This window comes from Struthio camelus, chromosome 11, assembly GCF_040807025.1.
Source record: "Struthio camelus isolate bStrCam1 chromosome 11, bStrCam1.hap1, whole genome shotgun sequence".
NCBI lineage: Eukaryota > Metazoa > Chordata > Aves > Struthioniformes > Struthionidae > Struthio > Struthio camelus.
In genome coordinates, this window is record NC_090952.1 from 14,292,935 (window position 1) to 14,309,061 (window position 16,127).

The 16,127-nt window shown below is 38.1% G+C and overlaps 1 protein-coding gene across 6 annotated transcripts in view; it reads right to left on the reverse strand.

Annotated features, from left to right (window-relative positions):
• The window catches only part of AFF2 (ALF transcription elongation factor 2), a 451,682-nt gene that overhangs the window by 249,637 nt on the left and 185,918 nt on the right, over nucleotides 1–16,127 (reverse strand). For all 6 annotated transcript variants that reach the window (XM_068957761.1, XM_068957757.1, XM_068957758.1 and 3 more), the window contains exons 2-3: nucleotides 6,131–6,251; nucleotides 405–1,295 (exon numbers count right to left, since the gene is read on the reverse strand). In XM_068957761.1, coding sequence (XP_068813862.1) covers nucleotides 405–1,235 — 831 coding nt within the window. In that variant the 5' untranslated portion in view covers nucleotides 1,236–1,295; nucleotides 6,131–6,251. The remainder of the gene's footprint in view (nucleotides 1–404; nucleotides 1,296–6,130; nucleotides 6,252–16,127) is intronic.

Consider the following 16,127-nt stretch of genomic DNA (forward strand, 5'->3'; position numbering starts at 1 on the left):
ATGCTTTATATCAAACTAGCTCCTAATTGTATTTGAAAAACTGAAAACTGCAGATGAACTGTGATGTTAGAGTTCTGTATCCAGAATTCTAGCTAGTATAAATGTATTACATCCAACAGAGATTTAACCTGTTAATATTAATGGGAAACAATAAATGTTAGTATTCCAAACTGTGAATTTAAAATTTAAATTAATGTTGCTTACTGGGACTATCGCAAAACTTTGCCAAAAGTAAATTTAATCGTGCATATTCTAGGAGATAAAAAAAATAAAAAGAAAGAAAGAAAAAAAAGAATGTTTTAGATCATAATTCCAGGAAACAGAACTGTATATTTGCAGGGGAAAATATTCGCTACATGAAATACTCAAGAGGTACTAGAAAGAAGATACTTTAATCTACTTACTTCACTAACAGGAGGAATGTTAAGCTTTGGTACTTTATTCTTCGAACTAGGTGTGCTCACTTTTCCTTCCAACAGTGTTCCAAAGGACTGATTTCCATATCCACTCTCAATTTCTATTGGAGGCTTGAGTTCAGGTGAGTCATTGGGGACCTGGTCCTGACCGTCCATAGGCCTGACATAAGCTGTAGGCTTTTGCTGGACCATGCTAGTTTTACAGTGAAGTCCTGGTGGGAAATTCTGGGTTGAAAGACCATTGTTTGCAGATAACAAAGATGTAGAAGGAATTGGAGATCCAGGACCATGACCTGCAAACTCAAGCTCTGTTGGTGACTTTGAATGACTGTTTTCTTTGTAAGAATGTTCTCCAGTTGTTGACTTTGAATGAGTGTGCCTCCTCGAATGTGAAGATGTTGCCATAGAATTTGCTTCCTCCGCTCCTCCACTTTTATGCTGCTCACTCTGACAACTATAGAGGTCTTCATATCTGCCCTGTGGCTGGTCGTGAGAAGAGCTATGCTTTGTCCTATTCTGTTGACTGCTGGACTGGCTTGGCTGGGCCCCATTAGAGTTGTGACCACCACGAGACCAGTCTGTCCTGGACTTCCTGCTGCTCTGGTGACTGTGTAGCAAAGTAGCATTAGATGACAATGAAGAGGGGGGAGGCATCGATGTGGACGAGTGGCCACTGAGCTGATGAGATGGGATCATCCTGTTTCTTTGTTCTGGGAAAAAGTTCTGCTCATTTTTATCAATGGGAGTCTGTGGGACAGAATTCTTTGGAATTCCTACAAGGTGGCTCTGGTTGGAATGGTTGGTTAACAAGTCCTTCATCTCATCGTAGTTTCCCAGCGTGTTCTGGACACGGTTTGCAAGGGCATCACCTTTATTTGTCTAAAATATCCAAAAAAAAAAAAAAAAAAAGTGAGTAAATTCCTGATTGAAAAGTTATTGCTTGGAGTAGTTGTCTTAAAAGATGGCAAATGTTAGCGGTTTAATGGTGTCATGCTGACATTTAATTTAATTTCAATTACATCTTGCATATGTTATGTAAGAAAAACCTATCAATAACTATGTTCAAAGAATCTCTTGAAACAGGCTTGCATGAGTAACACTCGTATACTGCTTCCCATTTTCTTAAATATGCTCTCACAGAAATGTTTAAATTACATCAGTTATGGATGTTATGAGCAAAATAGTCTGGCTTTATGTCAGATAAGTCGGTCTTGTACACTTCATATCTTGCGAAACATGAACATACAGTTAGTGGTTAGTCAGCATTTGAATTGCAATCACACATTTTATTTAAGTATGTTATTGCTCTACCACCCCCTTGACTCATACTACTGTAAGTGGAAGCAGGGCAGTCTGTAGTAAACATAGAGGGCCAAACTCTTCTCTGGTGTACCTTTGATTACTTTTCCGTAGAGGGTTCAGTTTGACCCAAGGTATCTACCATCTGAATCTAGAAAAGCAAATGCTTTTAACCACTGATATGTTATAGTAACTTCAAATAAAAAGACCATTCAAAAATATTTTCATACAGAAGAGTATAAATAGAAATAACTGCCCCATTCTCAAGTATCAGAATTCTTCTGTTGTCTAAGGGCTTGTTGTATTTGTGAATCATTCTTTTCCTTGAATTCCAGTAATTATTAAATAAATACTGACTCATCTGCATTTCACTGCTATTACAATTTTCCTTCTGAATCATGAAGTGTTTTTTTTCTTCCTTTTCACTTGTAAAAAGCTGGGCAAATGAGCTGGAAGCTATAATTAACATGCAGCTAATTTCCACCCTCTTCTTGTTCTACGTCATCCCACAGAGAACCAACATATCAGTCTTCTTACTGACCTTTATATCCTACTGAAATGACCAGCACAGCACTAAAACATCCTGTTCCCCAGGCTTATTACTTTACAAGACTGAAAGGATAAAAACAAAACAAAAATACAGTTCCTGTTCAAGCAGATGTTTAACTTCTACAGCCTGGAATTAAAAGTCTGTAACTGCTGTATACGTAAAATAGTATACAGTGACACTTCAGATGTAGCCAGACACACTTTATTTCATGTTTTGTTTCTCATTCAGTACAGCAAGTAGCGCCACAGGCCAAAGGGACCTAAATACCAGGATGTAAAGATGGGGAAAGGCAGCCCTATGAACTGGTGCTTGGTTAGAGAGAGAGAGCCCCACTCTTGGGGCCTCATCTCTTGACCAGCGATCCTACCACTCGACTGAGCCCATTTTTCTCAAGCGTTAAGCAAAAGTCCAAGTGATGAAAGAAAATCATGTGTGGATTCCTCTTGCAATATGTGATTATTTTACCCACTGCTGAACTAGTCAAGAGATGAGAAGAATATTGCACAAAGGTTTTTTTTTCTTAGCACTTCTCATGGTGTATAAAATGTTGAAAAAGAAGATAATAAATGCAAATTTCCTTTTGCTCATTCTCAGGGATTGTAATGTATATTACCACTGTGCTGAGGCAGTGATTTAAAAATTAACTGTTCAATGCTGTTCTCCTCTATATACATTTTGCCAGTGCTCCTAACTGACACAGTTAATAATCCCAGTTGTGGAGGACCACGAATCACTTTTATTCACTGACTAAGTCCCTAGGTTGGTCATTTTAGTGGCAAAAATTATATTCTAGTTAAGCCAAGAATAAGCTCTTTGTATATGAGCAGTCTCCTTCAACCGAGTTGCACAATGAGCCATTTGGGCAGCAGCCAAAACCAGGCTCTCTGTTCAACCCCCAAATTTAAAACAAGGAGATTCCATTGTGCTTAAGGGCCCAGCAGGAATTATGATGCGAGCTCTAAACACTCACATACTTGTTCTGTTTCCTCCTTCCTCACCAAACAGTTTAACCCTTTATGGGATGGCCCATGGGAAACAACCAAGCATCTGGAAATGCCTGACCACTAACTTTCACCTCTGGTTTAGCTACACTGCCAGTACATATATAGCTTACTGTCCAGAAAGTAAAAGGGAAAAGAAGAAGAAGGAAAAAAAAAAGACTGAAAACACTATCGCTTTGCCACACTTCAACATCACAGCACATTAAAGGGCTCTTGCCTAGGACCTCATAGAGGGAATCAGTATTTTAATTTGAATGTAGAGCTTTTCAATCATTTCTGTGTTGAAGGTATCTGATTCTCTCAACTTATTTTCTTTTACATGTCACTTAATGATAAATATCATTTTGCTTAATATTAACTGTTTCATGCAACATGTTCACATCCTGGGGATGAAAGACACTATATACGTATAATGTATTATTATTTGTAGTCATTTTCTGGGAGCAGTAATAAAAACGTATTTTCTGAAAAGCATAGAGATAATTAATTTGGACATGCTTAGCCTATTTTAAGTGCACTAAAGCTCTGATCCAATGGTTATCGAAGTCAATGAAAAGATTATTACTGTCTTGAATGGGTTTTGGACCAGAGTACAAAGACATAGTGAATGTGAATGGTAATTTGCCTTACAGTGAAATAAAACTAGAACACACACAACTAAGACCAGATTTGCACATCATATAACTTGACTGACTCAATGTGGTGTAGTGTGGTGCAAACCCCAGGGTTTAAGGCATAAAGTGCAACCTTTTTTTTCCCCCCTTAACAAATTCAGGGCTCTCATGAGAAGCAGAATATTGGCCAGCAAGATAAACATGAAATCTAGTCATAATTTCTGGTTGTTCTTTGTTACTTCCAGACTGGGGACAATTTCTGCCTTCATATTCTGGATAATTGGCTGATTTCTTAAAGGAAACCTCTGTACACCTTATTTTCTGAAGAGCATGTTGAATCACAATTTTGTCACTATCAAGGAAATGCATTTTCTGAGCATTTCAAGGCATAAATTATATGTCTGGTTTGTGACTCATGGCTAGCAGCCTTCCCCCTCATTCTAGTCTCTTGTTAATCTAGGAAATGCACACCTTCCTACATTTGCTTCTATTGCTTCTGAAAAAGATCTGTAATAGAATCCTATTGGAAGGCTAATTTGCTAGGCAGCTATTACATTATAGTTTTACAAAGAAAAGAACTAATGCACTCAAACTTATAGGCCCAAATCACAAGGGTTTTATGAAAATTTGTATGAAACTTGAGGTTTAATAATTCATTCACTTTCTCATGCTTCGCAGTTAAAGAGAATCTCAGCTTCTCTCACATCCAGGGAGATTAGTTTGTTTTTTTTTTTTTTTTTTTTTTGCTAAGCTTGAAAGGCGTGGAGGGGCTTTACCTAAAAAAACCCAATAATAACATTCTCTAAAGATTTCACAATGGAAATTCTGCCCATTGGGCTGCATTTCTCAAGCTAAACTTTTCTAAGGCAAATCTTTGAAAAAGTAAACTATTCCTACCATTTTCTCCAAGATACTCATTATCTCTGCTCTGCTCAAACCCATAGATGTAGTTTTCACAAATTTCTCTGGAAAGCAGGTGGAAAGCAGTAATGTGATATTCTTTAAAAAAAATTTAATTCTCTCAGGACAATTACCAAGATAATATTTTGACTGTTGTCCATTCAGTTTTTGACCACATATATTATATGCTCCGTTTATTAGTGCAAATACATACATGCTTAACAGATATAAAACCAGAGATTATCATTCTTATGGTACAATAGAGGGGGGAGGGCTCTAGTTCTGACTCATAATTTTGCACCAATTTGCTTATTAGTCTACCCACTGACATCCCGATGACCACACGTATGAACTAGAATGTTTACATGACCTGCAAGAAGTCTCAACAAAATCAGTTCACAGAAAGTTATTATTTACTATGAATAAAGGTGGTCAAATGTGGATCAATGCAAAAATAGTGGATTGATTAGATTTTGTAAAAACAAAACAAAAAAACCAACTCTACTACTGTATAATCCTTATTTGACTGAATAAGTCTCCCAGTCTGTAATTATTAGCAACCATTTGATAATGACGCCAGTCTATCCTCCTCCTTTTCTAGTGATTTTCAAAGAGCCCTCATCCTCCCTCCAGCTGCTAACAATGTAAAATGGAAAGATGAAGTGGTGGCCTTTCAATGGATGTCACTGATTGGGAGGAGAAAGAGATATGGAAATTTACGTTCTGATGAATTCTTCAGGGAATGTCTTACCGAAAATCAAAGCAGCAGAAATCATAAAGGGGGACATCCCTTGGTGATGAAAATCTCAGGCAGTAAAGCTCCTTAGAGAGAATAAGTCTTGTCATAAGTCCATTTCATAGCCTTGTTATGCTCCCCAAAGTCTGAGACACTTTCCCTGAAGACTTCTTTGGATGGTTATGATTGCAAAAGAAAGCTTATGGACTCATTATTTATAGAGGAGACTTTGGTTTTAACAACTCAGGTATATTTTTTAAAAATAAAAGGACTACTTGCTAGTTTTGTAGGTAAGACCCCACTTGTAGAGACATCAGCTGCACATAACTTCTATTGAGAGACTTTGCTGCATATTTAGAGGAAGAAATCTTGAACTGGACTTTAATGAAAATTCCTAATTCTACCAATGCCAGCATGCAATGCTGAGCAGAGTATTCAGACTTGCCTCTGCTGCAATATGCTGATTTGGAAGATCAGTGGATCCAAGAGCGCGAGCACCTACGCAGATGCAATACTTTCATTTCTCGGAGGTGACATAAAGCTTAGTTTATACTTGTAAAACGCATTCAGATAAAACACATTCTGAAAATGCAAAGCATCTCACTGCAATTTACCTTGTAGGGTTCCCCAAATAGGTTAAAACCTGAAGCAAAAAGATCTTCATCTTGCTGGACTTCTTGATTTCTTCTCTCCCATTCTTTCCGCTTAAGCGCGCTCCGGTCTTGCTCATAGTGACTGAAGAGGAGAAGTGGACAAAAAAGACAATATATTATTTTTCCCATAATTTAGTTACATATTCATTATTATCAATAACAGAAGAAAAACCATCAGAAACTATGCAACTCTTGAGTACAATTCTGAAAGAAAGAAAAAACCACCGGGTAATTTTCCCAAATGCAAATTTGGAATCATAATAATATACGAAAGTGGGTAATGTCAGTAAACTTTAAAATGAAATCAGGCAAAAACTTTCTTTTCAAATTAACAGAGTATTACGCAGAAGCATAAAATAGATTTTGATGCATCTGTGTGAACATAACACATATCCGTAGGCGTAATGCACAAACGCGTGCACATACGTGTACACACCTGCGCACGCGCACCTGCAAAGAACCTCTCTGCACGGAGGAAGCCAAGGTGGAGTCAAGGGAGCCCAGCACCATCTCCAAACGCATTTAACTGTGTAACACTTGTCTACATCCATCCCAATGCTGCACGTCAGCCTAGCGTGACTTGGAACATCTAATTCTGTCCCGCACACTTGTTAAAATTTATGTAAGGTTTCATTGTGGGTGTCAGGGTTGTTTTAAAAAGTGTTTTTGTAGCTGTCTCCCAGAAGGGACTGTAGGTTAGTTGACTCTAGTGGCAGGTAATTCTACACACAAACAAACAGCAACGGATCTATCGCCTGGGAGCGGCGATGGCAAGATGTCAGGTATCTCTGTGTCAGTTTACTTTGTGCAGCTGCCAGACCGAGATGACAAGCTGAGAGATCACATTCACTTCTCTCCTGAGCAGCGCTGAAGTACTTTGGTCTCTTGGCTTTGCAAACTACCTCCTGCTCCTCTGAGGGAAAAGATAATAATTAAAACCCTGAAGGAGGAAAAGAAGGAAAGAGGAAAGCGAAAGATACATGCTTCAACTTGCACTGACAGCCCCTCATGTGACAAGCATTAAGGGACACTTCTGTGCCTTCAACCCATATTTGATTTGTTATGGGGCTTTTGGCTCTACTTTGTGTCAGTTAATTAGCTACCAAATTCCAGACGACAATTTGAATAGCAGATTTAGTATATGCACTGACGTTATCTGTTGCAAGCAGTATCTCCCTGATAGATTCTAGACATATACACACAAATCCATGCACACCCTATATGTATAAATACATACATACAGGCATACATATGTAACAACAGTTAATTCTCATCCTTCTGTCGAGAATGAATTAAATTTCCATAGAGCTCCACTGCACTTGGAAGATAACCAAATATCTACAACTTTTGCCTTTTTAGCTCAGCATGATGTTGTATTGAAAGCTTCACACGGAGAGATATAATGAGGAATGAACTGCACAGTGATGAGGCTTTAACAGTGTATAAAGTCACTGATTTCTGAGTGAAACCACAATTACTAATTTGAAGCACCAGCTAATTAAAACCACAGCTATGTATTTAGCCTCTTGTTATACCTACTGCAGTTTATAATTATGAGGACCTCTTTATCTACTCAATTAAAGTTCTTATGATTGAGGCAGGTTGTGTTTGAACCTGCAAGCCCTGCAGAGACCACAGGAAAGCATATGTCTGCTTCCTGATGATTCCATGTATCCTTAGACTCACATACTTGTTTTCATACAGGGAGGGAAAGAAAAAAAGAAAGACCAATGCCACAATGAAATCCCTAAATCATAAATATGAATTAATAATTGGTTTAAGCAGTTCAAGATCATTCACGCTTGGATTGAATAAGGCTTGAGTACGGCTCATAAATAGAATGTAAAGCCACCTACGTAGGCTGAGCTAAATGATTTCCATCCACATTTTACTTTTACAGGTTGGAAGGCTGAAAAGATGCCACATTTTATTTATTTATAGCACTTCTTGATGTAGTGACATCACTGGCTCACATTCATTAACCAGCATTGAGCTCAAGAACATTACTATAACAATAATCCTTGGAATTTTTGCAGAAGCAATAGTAGTATTTACTGGTTTCCTGAGGGAGAGGGAAGGGAAACTGTTGTAAGCAAAGGTCACTTCACCATACTATATGCAATCGCATGCTGCTACTACAATACTGCAAACTACCAGCTACCCACTGAAAAGGGTAAAAGGGGGAACATGAGCCTCTCTTCCTTTCATGTTTCTACATCAAGATTAGAAACCACAGATATGGGACTGAGTACCAACTGCTTTCCAAGTTGGTACATGTAGATGAGAACAAGGTTGACTCTATCTCTCCCCAAAAGCATTCTGGAGAAGGGGCTGGTTAGTTTGGCCGAGAAATATCACAGATTTACCATTGGTAAGGGACCATAATGCATTATTGCAGTAGCTTCCCACTGAATAAGGGAAATTACCTTAGGAAAATCTCTCCTAAAGTAAAATGCTGTCTTTGGTGTATTTTTCACTGCCTGTCTTGCTCAGAACTATGTTAGGGCATAATCCAGCCCAGGAGCTGGGGCAACACGCTGTGTTCAGCCTTCTTATGGGGGAGCTTTCCAGCAGCTCCTTTGGCACCTTGACTTTCAGACTGCAATTCTTGCTTCAAGATCTGATGACTATGAAGTTATGAGCCCGATCTTGACTGCAGCAGGGTCACTCAAGTTAGCAGATCTAGTGTAAGCAGGATTTTATATCCTGCATGAGTAATCTTTTCTTATGGAAATGGTCCCATCCCCTGCACTGCCAGCATCCACTTCAGAAAGTGTAATTCCTGCAGATAAGAGCTGCATTCTGCAGCCTCACAACGGTAACCCTGGCCCGAAGGTTCAGGGTGAAATCCTGGGCCCATTCAAATCAAACTGAATCTGGCCACTGATTTCAGCATGGAACGGATTTCACCTGCAATATGAGATTCCAACACTTCATTATCTAAAAGCAGGCTCTGGTCTTAAGTAGGCAAAGTATTTAGGATGAGTTCCCTAAATACTTTGGAGTGGAGGTATTATGCCACCTCCTCTCTGAGGAAAAGTGGCAAAGGCTCTGAGACTCTTTAAATATGTTTTAGAACATATTACAAAACTACAAATTCAAAATCAGTGAAAATAACGGTAATTGACAATGGCATAATCACTTTAAAAGACACTTGAACTAAGACAGTATTTACAACAGTAACAGCAAAGGTTAAAAATTCAATATTTTCCAACACAATGTACTGAAGTACTTCTCTCTTAGTGGGCATCTTTATGAAAGATATATGTTCATACACCCAAGAGACAAGCACGGGCGTGCACCTCATGCCCTGGACCTCAGTGATATTTACAGACTATTAAACTGTGAGCATCCATTTTACGACACAAGCAAAGCCCTAAGTGAATAGCTACCTCCACACCATTCCCAAGCTTGGTCTCATTTTGTTCTTGTAGGAACAAAACAAATAATAGCTCATTTTGAACTTTTCCCTCACACAGTTGCACTGGAGCTTTAAATATACAAAGTCTCTACTCAAAAGGAAGTGGTTGCTCATCAAGCCAGGACAATTACTTTGCTTATTTCTCTGCAAATGCACTTTTGTTGTAGAAAAGTTGACACTGCATTGATTGCAGCTACGGAAAGTCAGATGTTATAAGATCATACACAGATTCAGGTAACAACTTCTTTGGATTCCTTGTAATCTGAAGGGGGGACCCTGATTAGGTCTTAGTGCACTGAGAACCTACTGGGATGCTCTCCAGAAACTCTTGATACAGCCACAAAGCATTCTCTGGGAGTCATGTTTAATATTAAGCTTAACTAATGTTCTGTGAAATACGGATATGTGACTAGTGGTGAAGGTGTCAGTGAAAACTACAGTCAGATACCATGAGGAACACCACAGTTCAGTCCATCTCATTAGTATAAGAAATACTTCAGGACTCCTTTAAAGCTGTGAGAGTGTGAAATCACATATGTAGACTTCTGCAAACATTTAATGAAGAGATTTAGAGGAAAATCTGACAGCTGCAGGCCACAATACTCATTGTATCTGAGAGGGCCAGTTCCCTATGAAGTTACAATGCAGTTCAAATACATGAGTATTATTGTTTTGTTACCACTTACTAGATTAATAATTAAATTAGAAGGGGGAAGTCTGTACATAAATCTGGGAATAGCAAGAACAGTGAGAATCTTACAAAGTACATGGGACCTGTGGACACCTAAAAATTGCCAGTTTGTTGGATATGGCATGACGGAACGGTAGCAATAACTACTGTTGTTTGGGCATGTTTGACACCAGGACAGGCTGCACACGCATTTCAAACAACAGAGCAGCGTGGATCCGTTTGCCATTCTCCTCAGCTACGGACACCGTGAGGGGCAGGGGTGACACCCCACACCGTGGCAGGAGGGTGCTCAGCCAGCATGGATGTGCAGTGTCAGGGAGGGCTGTGGAGCGACAGCCCTGCGCGCTGGCTGCAGCCCAGGGGGAGCCGGGGCAGCGCTCAGGACCTTCCGGCGGAGCTCGGTTAGAGTGGCAGGCTGTAGTGTCACAGCAAAGGACGACAGGCACAACTACAGGTTTGGGGATTGGAAGGTAAAGATGTGGATCTGGTGATGAGAAGGAAGCCAGACATGTTCTGACTACAAAAGGCAGAACCAGAAGGTGGAAACTGCATTCTGGCATGGGAAAGGGCAGTGCAAGCATCTGCAGTGAATGGGAGAGAGAGCGGTACAAGATCTGGAGGGAAAATGAAAAAATCTTTTTGGATAGATTGCAATAGAGCAAAAGGTTAGGAGGAAGAGTTCCAGAGGAAGCTGAAAAAAAGAAGGTAAGAGCAACAGCTAAAGGCTGACACCGAGCATTTGAGCTTTATCTTCAGAGATGTGGTAACTAAAGCCACAGCAGTAGTCTCCTGAAGTGTGGACAACTAGGAAAGGCAGCAAGGGCCTGAGAAAGGAGGGGGAAGGAGCGGAAGTAAGAAGTTAGAGCAGACAAGTCTGAAGGAGTAATCATTGTGACATGAAGAAAAAGCAGAAGAGGAGAAAATGATCAAATGTCTAATGTTGCAGAAAAATCATGAATGAGGACAGAATACTGCTTTGTTGATTCAGTCAAAACAACAAAAGCCCAACAGGGAAAGAATCAATACAGAAGCTGGAGAGGCTTTACAGTAGTGACAGACTACACACGCAAGGATAAATGAACAATATTCAAGAAAAAGAGCATTTATCCACAAGTTAGGGAAGAAGTAGCTGCTGTTCTCAATATTTAAAGAGATGTCTGAATTCAGGAAAATGCACACTACGATCAAATCAGATATTATCCTGTACTAGTTTTTCTTTATTCTACTTAAAAGATAGCGTACTCCTAAATGATGAAAGAAGTTCTCTAACTGAAATGTTAGTCATGGGCAGAAACAGAAAATAAACAAAGGCTTCAAAACTAAGACACAGTGGATATAATGGGGTATAAATTTAAGTATCAAAACTCCTTACCCAAGGTTATTACTTCATGGTTCTGACTTCAGGCAAAATTCTTGTTCTGTAATGAGCATTCGGGCAGTGGGTGAGGCATACCTAGAAACTGCCCTCCCTCAAAAACTGGCTTGTAAGCCTGAGCAAGGTTTTAAACATCCCAAACCAAAAATCACTCAGGAATACCTAACTTAAGTGAGAAATCCAGCTCAGGTTAACGAGGCTATTCCCAGGCTTAAAATGAGTGCTTTAGTGTTTATCTTCCCTGACCATCTGAAGTCTTTGTCTCACTTACTGATAAACATCATGAGCTGTATCACACTTAAAATAGGGAAACTCCTCTTCATCTGTTAATCACCATTGCCCTTGCTTCTTTGTCCTGGTAATTTTTCTACCTAGCAGGGACCAGTCAGGCCACAATAGAATATGTTAACTAATACAACTTTAAAACTTCTCACTATCTTTCATATTTAAACATTTACTTTAATGTTGCACTCTTCATAGCATGAATAGTTACTGAAAGTATCTAATACTGAGCATAGCTATCACTCCACTTCAAGATAAATGATTTATTTTAAAATATAGAATATTCTGTCTTTGATGTTCAACAGTTCTGTACAGAAACACTTGAGATGGTCATTGGTTATCTACTGTATGTGCTAAATCTCTTAACAATTTGCATTAAAAACAATGCCATTCCTGTATCATGTTTGATAGAGAATACAGAAGATTAAAGTCACTGAACAAAATAACACCCAAGAGACCCCTAGGCAATTTATGGAAATTTAAGCTAGAAGACTAAGGGTTTGGCTTATATTTGTCACGTTCTTCCTTCCTTTTAGCTGTCCCCCCCCCGCCCCCCCCGGGCCCCAAAGTACCCATAAAATGCTATTTTCACTCAATTTCAGCTCTTTTTGGTATTATGTAGCCCCAAACCTTTCCTCAATATGAATTTGGAAGGAACAGATTCTGGGGAATGGATGGCAGAGATAAGCTGCTGAATAGTAAGCGTATAAAGAATAGATGAGGTTTCAAAGGGGAGTATTTATTGTTTCCTGTATCATAGCACATTGTCTTTCGATATGATTAGTTATCAGTTTGAGTTATCAAAAACTGGGATGAAATAAAGCGCTTACGCAGTTATGCTTCATTGATGTCAGCTAGGGGAGCATGAAAATCTCCATGAAGTTCGGTAATTGATGTGTAAATCAGAGCTCAATCACTCTGTAATAGAAATGGTCCCACTGAAAGTATGGTTGTTGAACAGTATTGCAGAGGGTGGAAAAAAAGAGAAATAGAGGCAAGATAAGGCTTATTTACTAAAAATGATAATAACTAGCAATTTACACAATTTTCTCTTCAAGAGAGAAGCACTGTCAGAAATATTTATATGCAAGCTGCAGACCACTACATTTGGATACCCTTATTTGGCAATAATTAACTGTTTCTGTTTTATTAAAATGCTTGGGGACACTGTTAGGGATATTTAAAAAGCAAATTAAAAGAACACATTCATCCTTTGAAAGGCAACATGTGTAAATGACATAAGTGATTGTAATTTGGTTAACAATGCGTGTTCAAGGTATGTTCTGGAGTCCTATTACAAACCTCTTGTCAGTTCAAATTTGTGATGTGGGAAACAAAGATAAGACTGAAAAATACCTTAAGAAAAAAGAAAACTGAAGAGGAAAATGGTTATAACAGAAAAAAAGTGAAAACGCATTAAAAGTAAAATAGTCATTAGAAGATTAGTCACATAGAAATATATTATGTTGGGAAGCTATTTTAAGAGAGTAAACATTTGATAGGTAAATAAATTTAATTAAGATAACATTATGGCTTTTTTGGTTTTGTTATCATCTTTTTTGCTTTCCCTTTTAATAAATGAATGCACATTAAGGGCACTGATACTAAACTTCTCAGAAACAGTCCAATATTCTAGTTATGGTTTACACTAACCCACTGATCAACTGTAACAAACTTCCATAAATGTGAAATTTATGAACATTTTTTTGGCACCAAATGAATTACTTCCAGGATCCAGAATCTGGATTGGGAAGCTCTATTAGATGGGTAATGTGCTGTGACTGTAAAGGGATCCCGATTACTGTAAGGGGGTTGGATAGGGAAGGCACTTCAACCTAAATTCTGAAGTTCATTGCCCTTATAGTTTAACAGAGTATGACAGTTTCATTTTATGCATTTTTTTTTAAATTCTGTTGATCTCTTCTGGGATTTGAAGTTTCTTCAAAATTCATTAAGGGCAACAAAAGCCATTAAGCCTTAGCCAAAGCATACGCTATGATTCAAACATACTTAGAGAATACTTCCTAACGGCTTCCTAGCTACCATCATACTTCACATGCCCATCAACAACAACGTTCTTTGTATTAATATATTACAGATAAATAGCAGCTGCATTTAGTCGCATGTTGTGTGTTATTCTTTATATATATCAACAGTAAACATGGCATGGTAAGGTTATAAAGAGTATATTTGTACAAATATTATTCCCAATGCATTGCAATTATTTGACGCAATAAAAGATTTTCTGAAAAATGCTTCCTACATTTTGTTTTTCTTTCTGGATATCTCAAGTTAATAATTAAAATTGTTCTTAAAAAACACCCCTCTAAGTTACTTCTTTTTATATATGTGGCATTTTAAAAGATTAAAATGTATTTTAATGTATGGAAAAACCACCAAATCTATAATTCATACAGATCTATATATATAATTTGTACGGACTGCATTGGTAAATCTGAGCTGAAAATCATTCCGAAACTCTCCCGTCTTTCACCTTTACTTTTCTCAACTTGTAATTAAAATCTTTCATTACTACTGGCACGTGAAACTTTTCTAGGCACCTAGATGCTTCCTTAAAAACGGAGTCCCCACGTTTTACTAGTATTTTCTTGAAGTACTGGCAACGAAACGCAGTAGACAGCTAACAGAAATAAGTCTAGCCTTTGAAAAAACATTACAAAACAATCATTGATTAACACATCCTCCTAGAGACAGATGAATCAGCAGACACAACTGCTCGAGCATTTTATCACAGAAGTACTTCTGCACTACTCCTACCGCTCTAAGAAACGCACTCATTTACTAACAGGCACCTCTAATCCCTTGAGAATATTCACATGCTGTGCAGCTCTTTAACCACATGTTCTTAAACTTAATGCGCGCTTAAGAACACCACCACAGGAAAATTAAGAATTCAGTAGGGTGACTATTTCATTCATCAGTTTTAGAGTGAAGGAGAAGTGAACATAGGCCTTTGTGTATCGTACACAGATATACACTGATCCAGAGACCCCAATACAGGGACAAATAGCGCTGTAAGCCTAATATAATTTAATTTATTGTTATTTAGGATACTGTTTGGCTAGAGAAATTATCTTCTAATAAATTATTCTTCTCTCAGTTGAAACCCTACATAATTGCCTCCATTTATTGTAGTAATATCTACTGGAAAGGAAAGAGATGATCAAATAAATGCAAGCCTCTCTCATTTCAAATTCAAGTAAACATGCATTCCTTTCCCAGTGCTGCTATAAAATATATCGTCCATCTCAAAGGCACTAGCAAATTGCAGAAGATATAACAGTTTTGTGGCTTCATAAGACTTAATGGTCATCAACTTGGAAAGAACCTAGAACCTTTCAAATTCCAAATTTTCAGCCCTCTTCCACTAAACCTTAAAAAGCCTCACAGCAGTAAGGTATCCGTTATACACAGCCTAGTAGAAAAAATAACTACAAATTATTTATTATTCTTTAAGTAGATATCGAGTCAGTAGGTCAGTGGGCTACCATCATCATCAGGTTCTACAAAAGAAGATAATCTATAACAAACACTGTTCATCTCTTCAGCAAGCATATAATGCTTATTCCTCATTTACAAACCAAGTATAAAGTATGATAAAATAATTTAACCAAAGTAGTACAAAGTTTCATTAGCGGTGCTGAGTTTCACATCCTCTCTAAGGGCACAGTTCAACTTCAACTGATGCTACTGACAATTTTCCAAGTGAATTCAATGAGAGTTGGATGGGACCTTGCCGCTTAATAACAGCAAAACAACCAGGTCTCACAACACAGCCATCTCTAAGCAATAGCGACTTAATGGTACAAATGGGCATTTATGTTATATTCTTCATGCTAACAGAAATTGCTTATCCACTGCCTGAAGCTTAAAAGTCTTAAGTGTTAACCAATACATGTCAGACCTAACAGTCACCTGAAAAATTCTATGGACATAATTTACATCAGATATTGATTGTACAAATTTCCTGTTTGATAAATGCAAATGAAATTTAAGAATCTCTTCCAAAAACAATCAAGTTTCTCAGTAAACTTCCCAATCTACCCCACAGGCAGTTGTCACTTTGACCTAATGAGAATTTTCATTTGTTTTAGCAATTTTGTAGACCGTACACATGGCATACCAGCCATGTGACTGGGCAATAATCAGATTCGTTTCCAGTCCACAC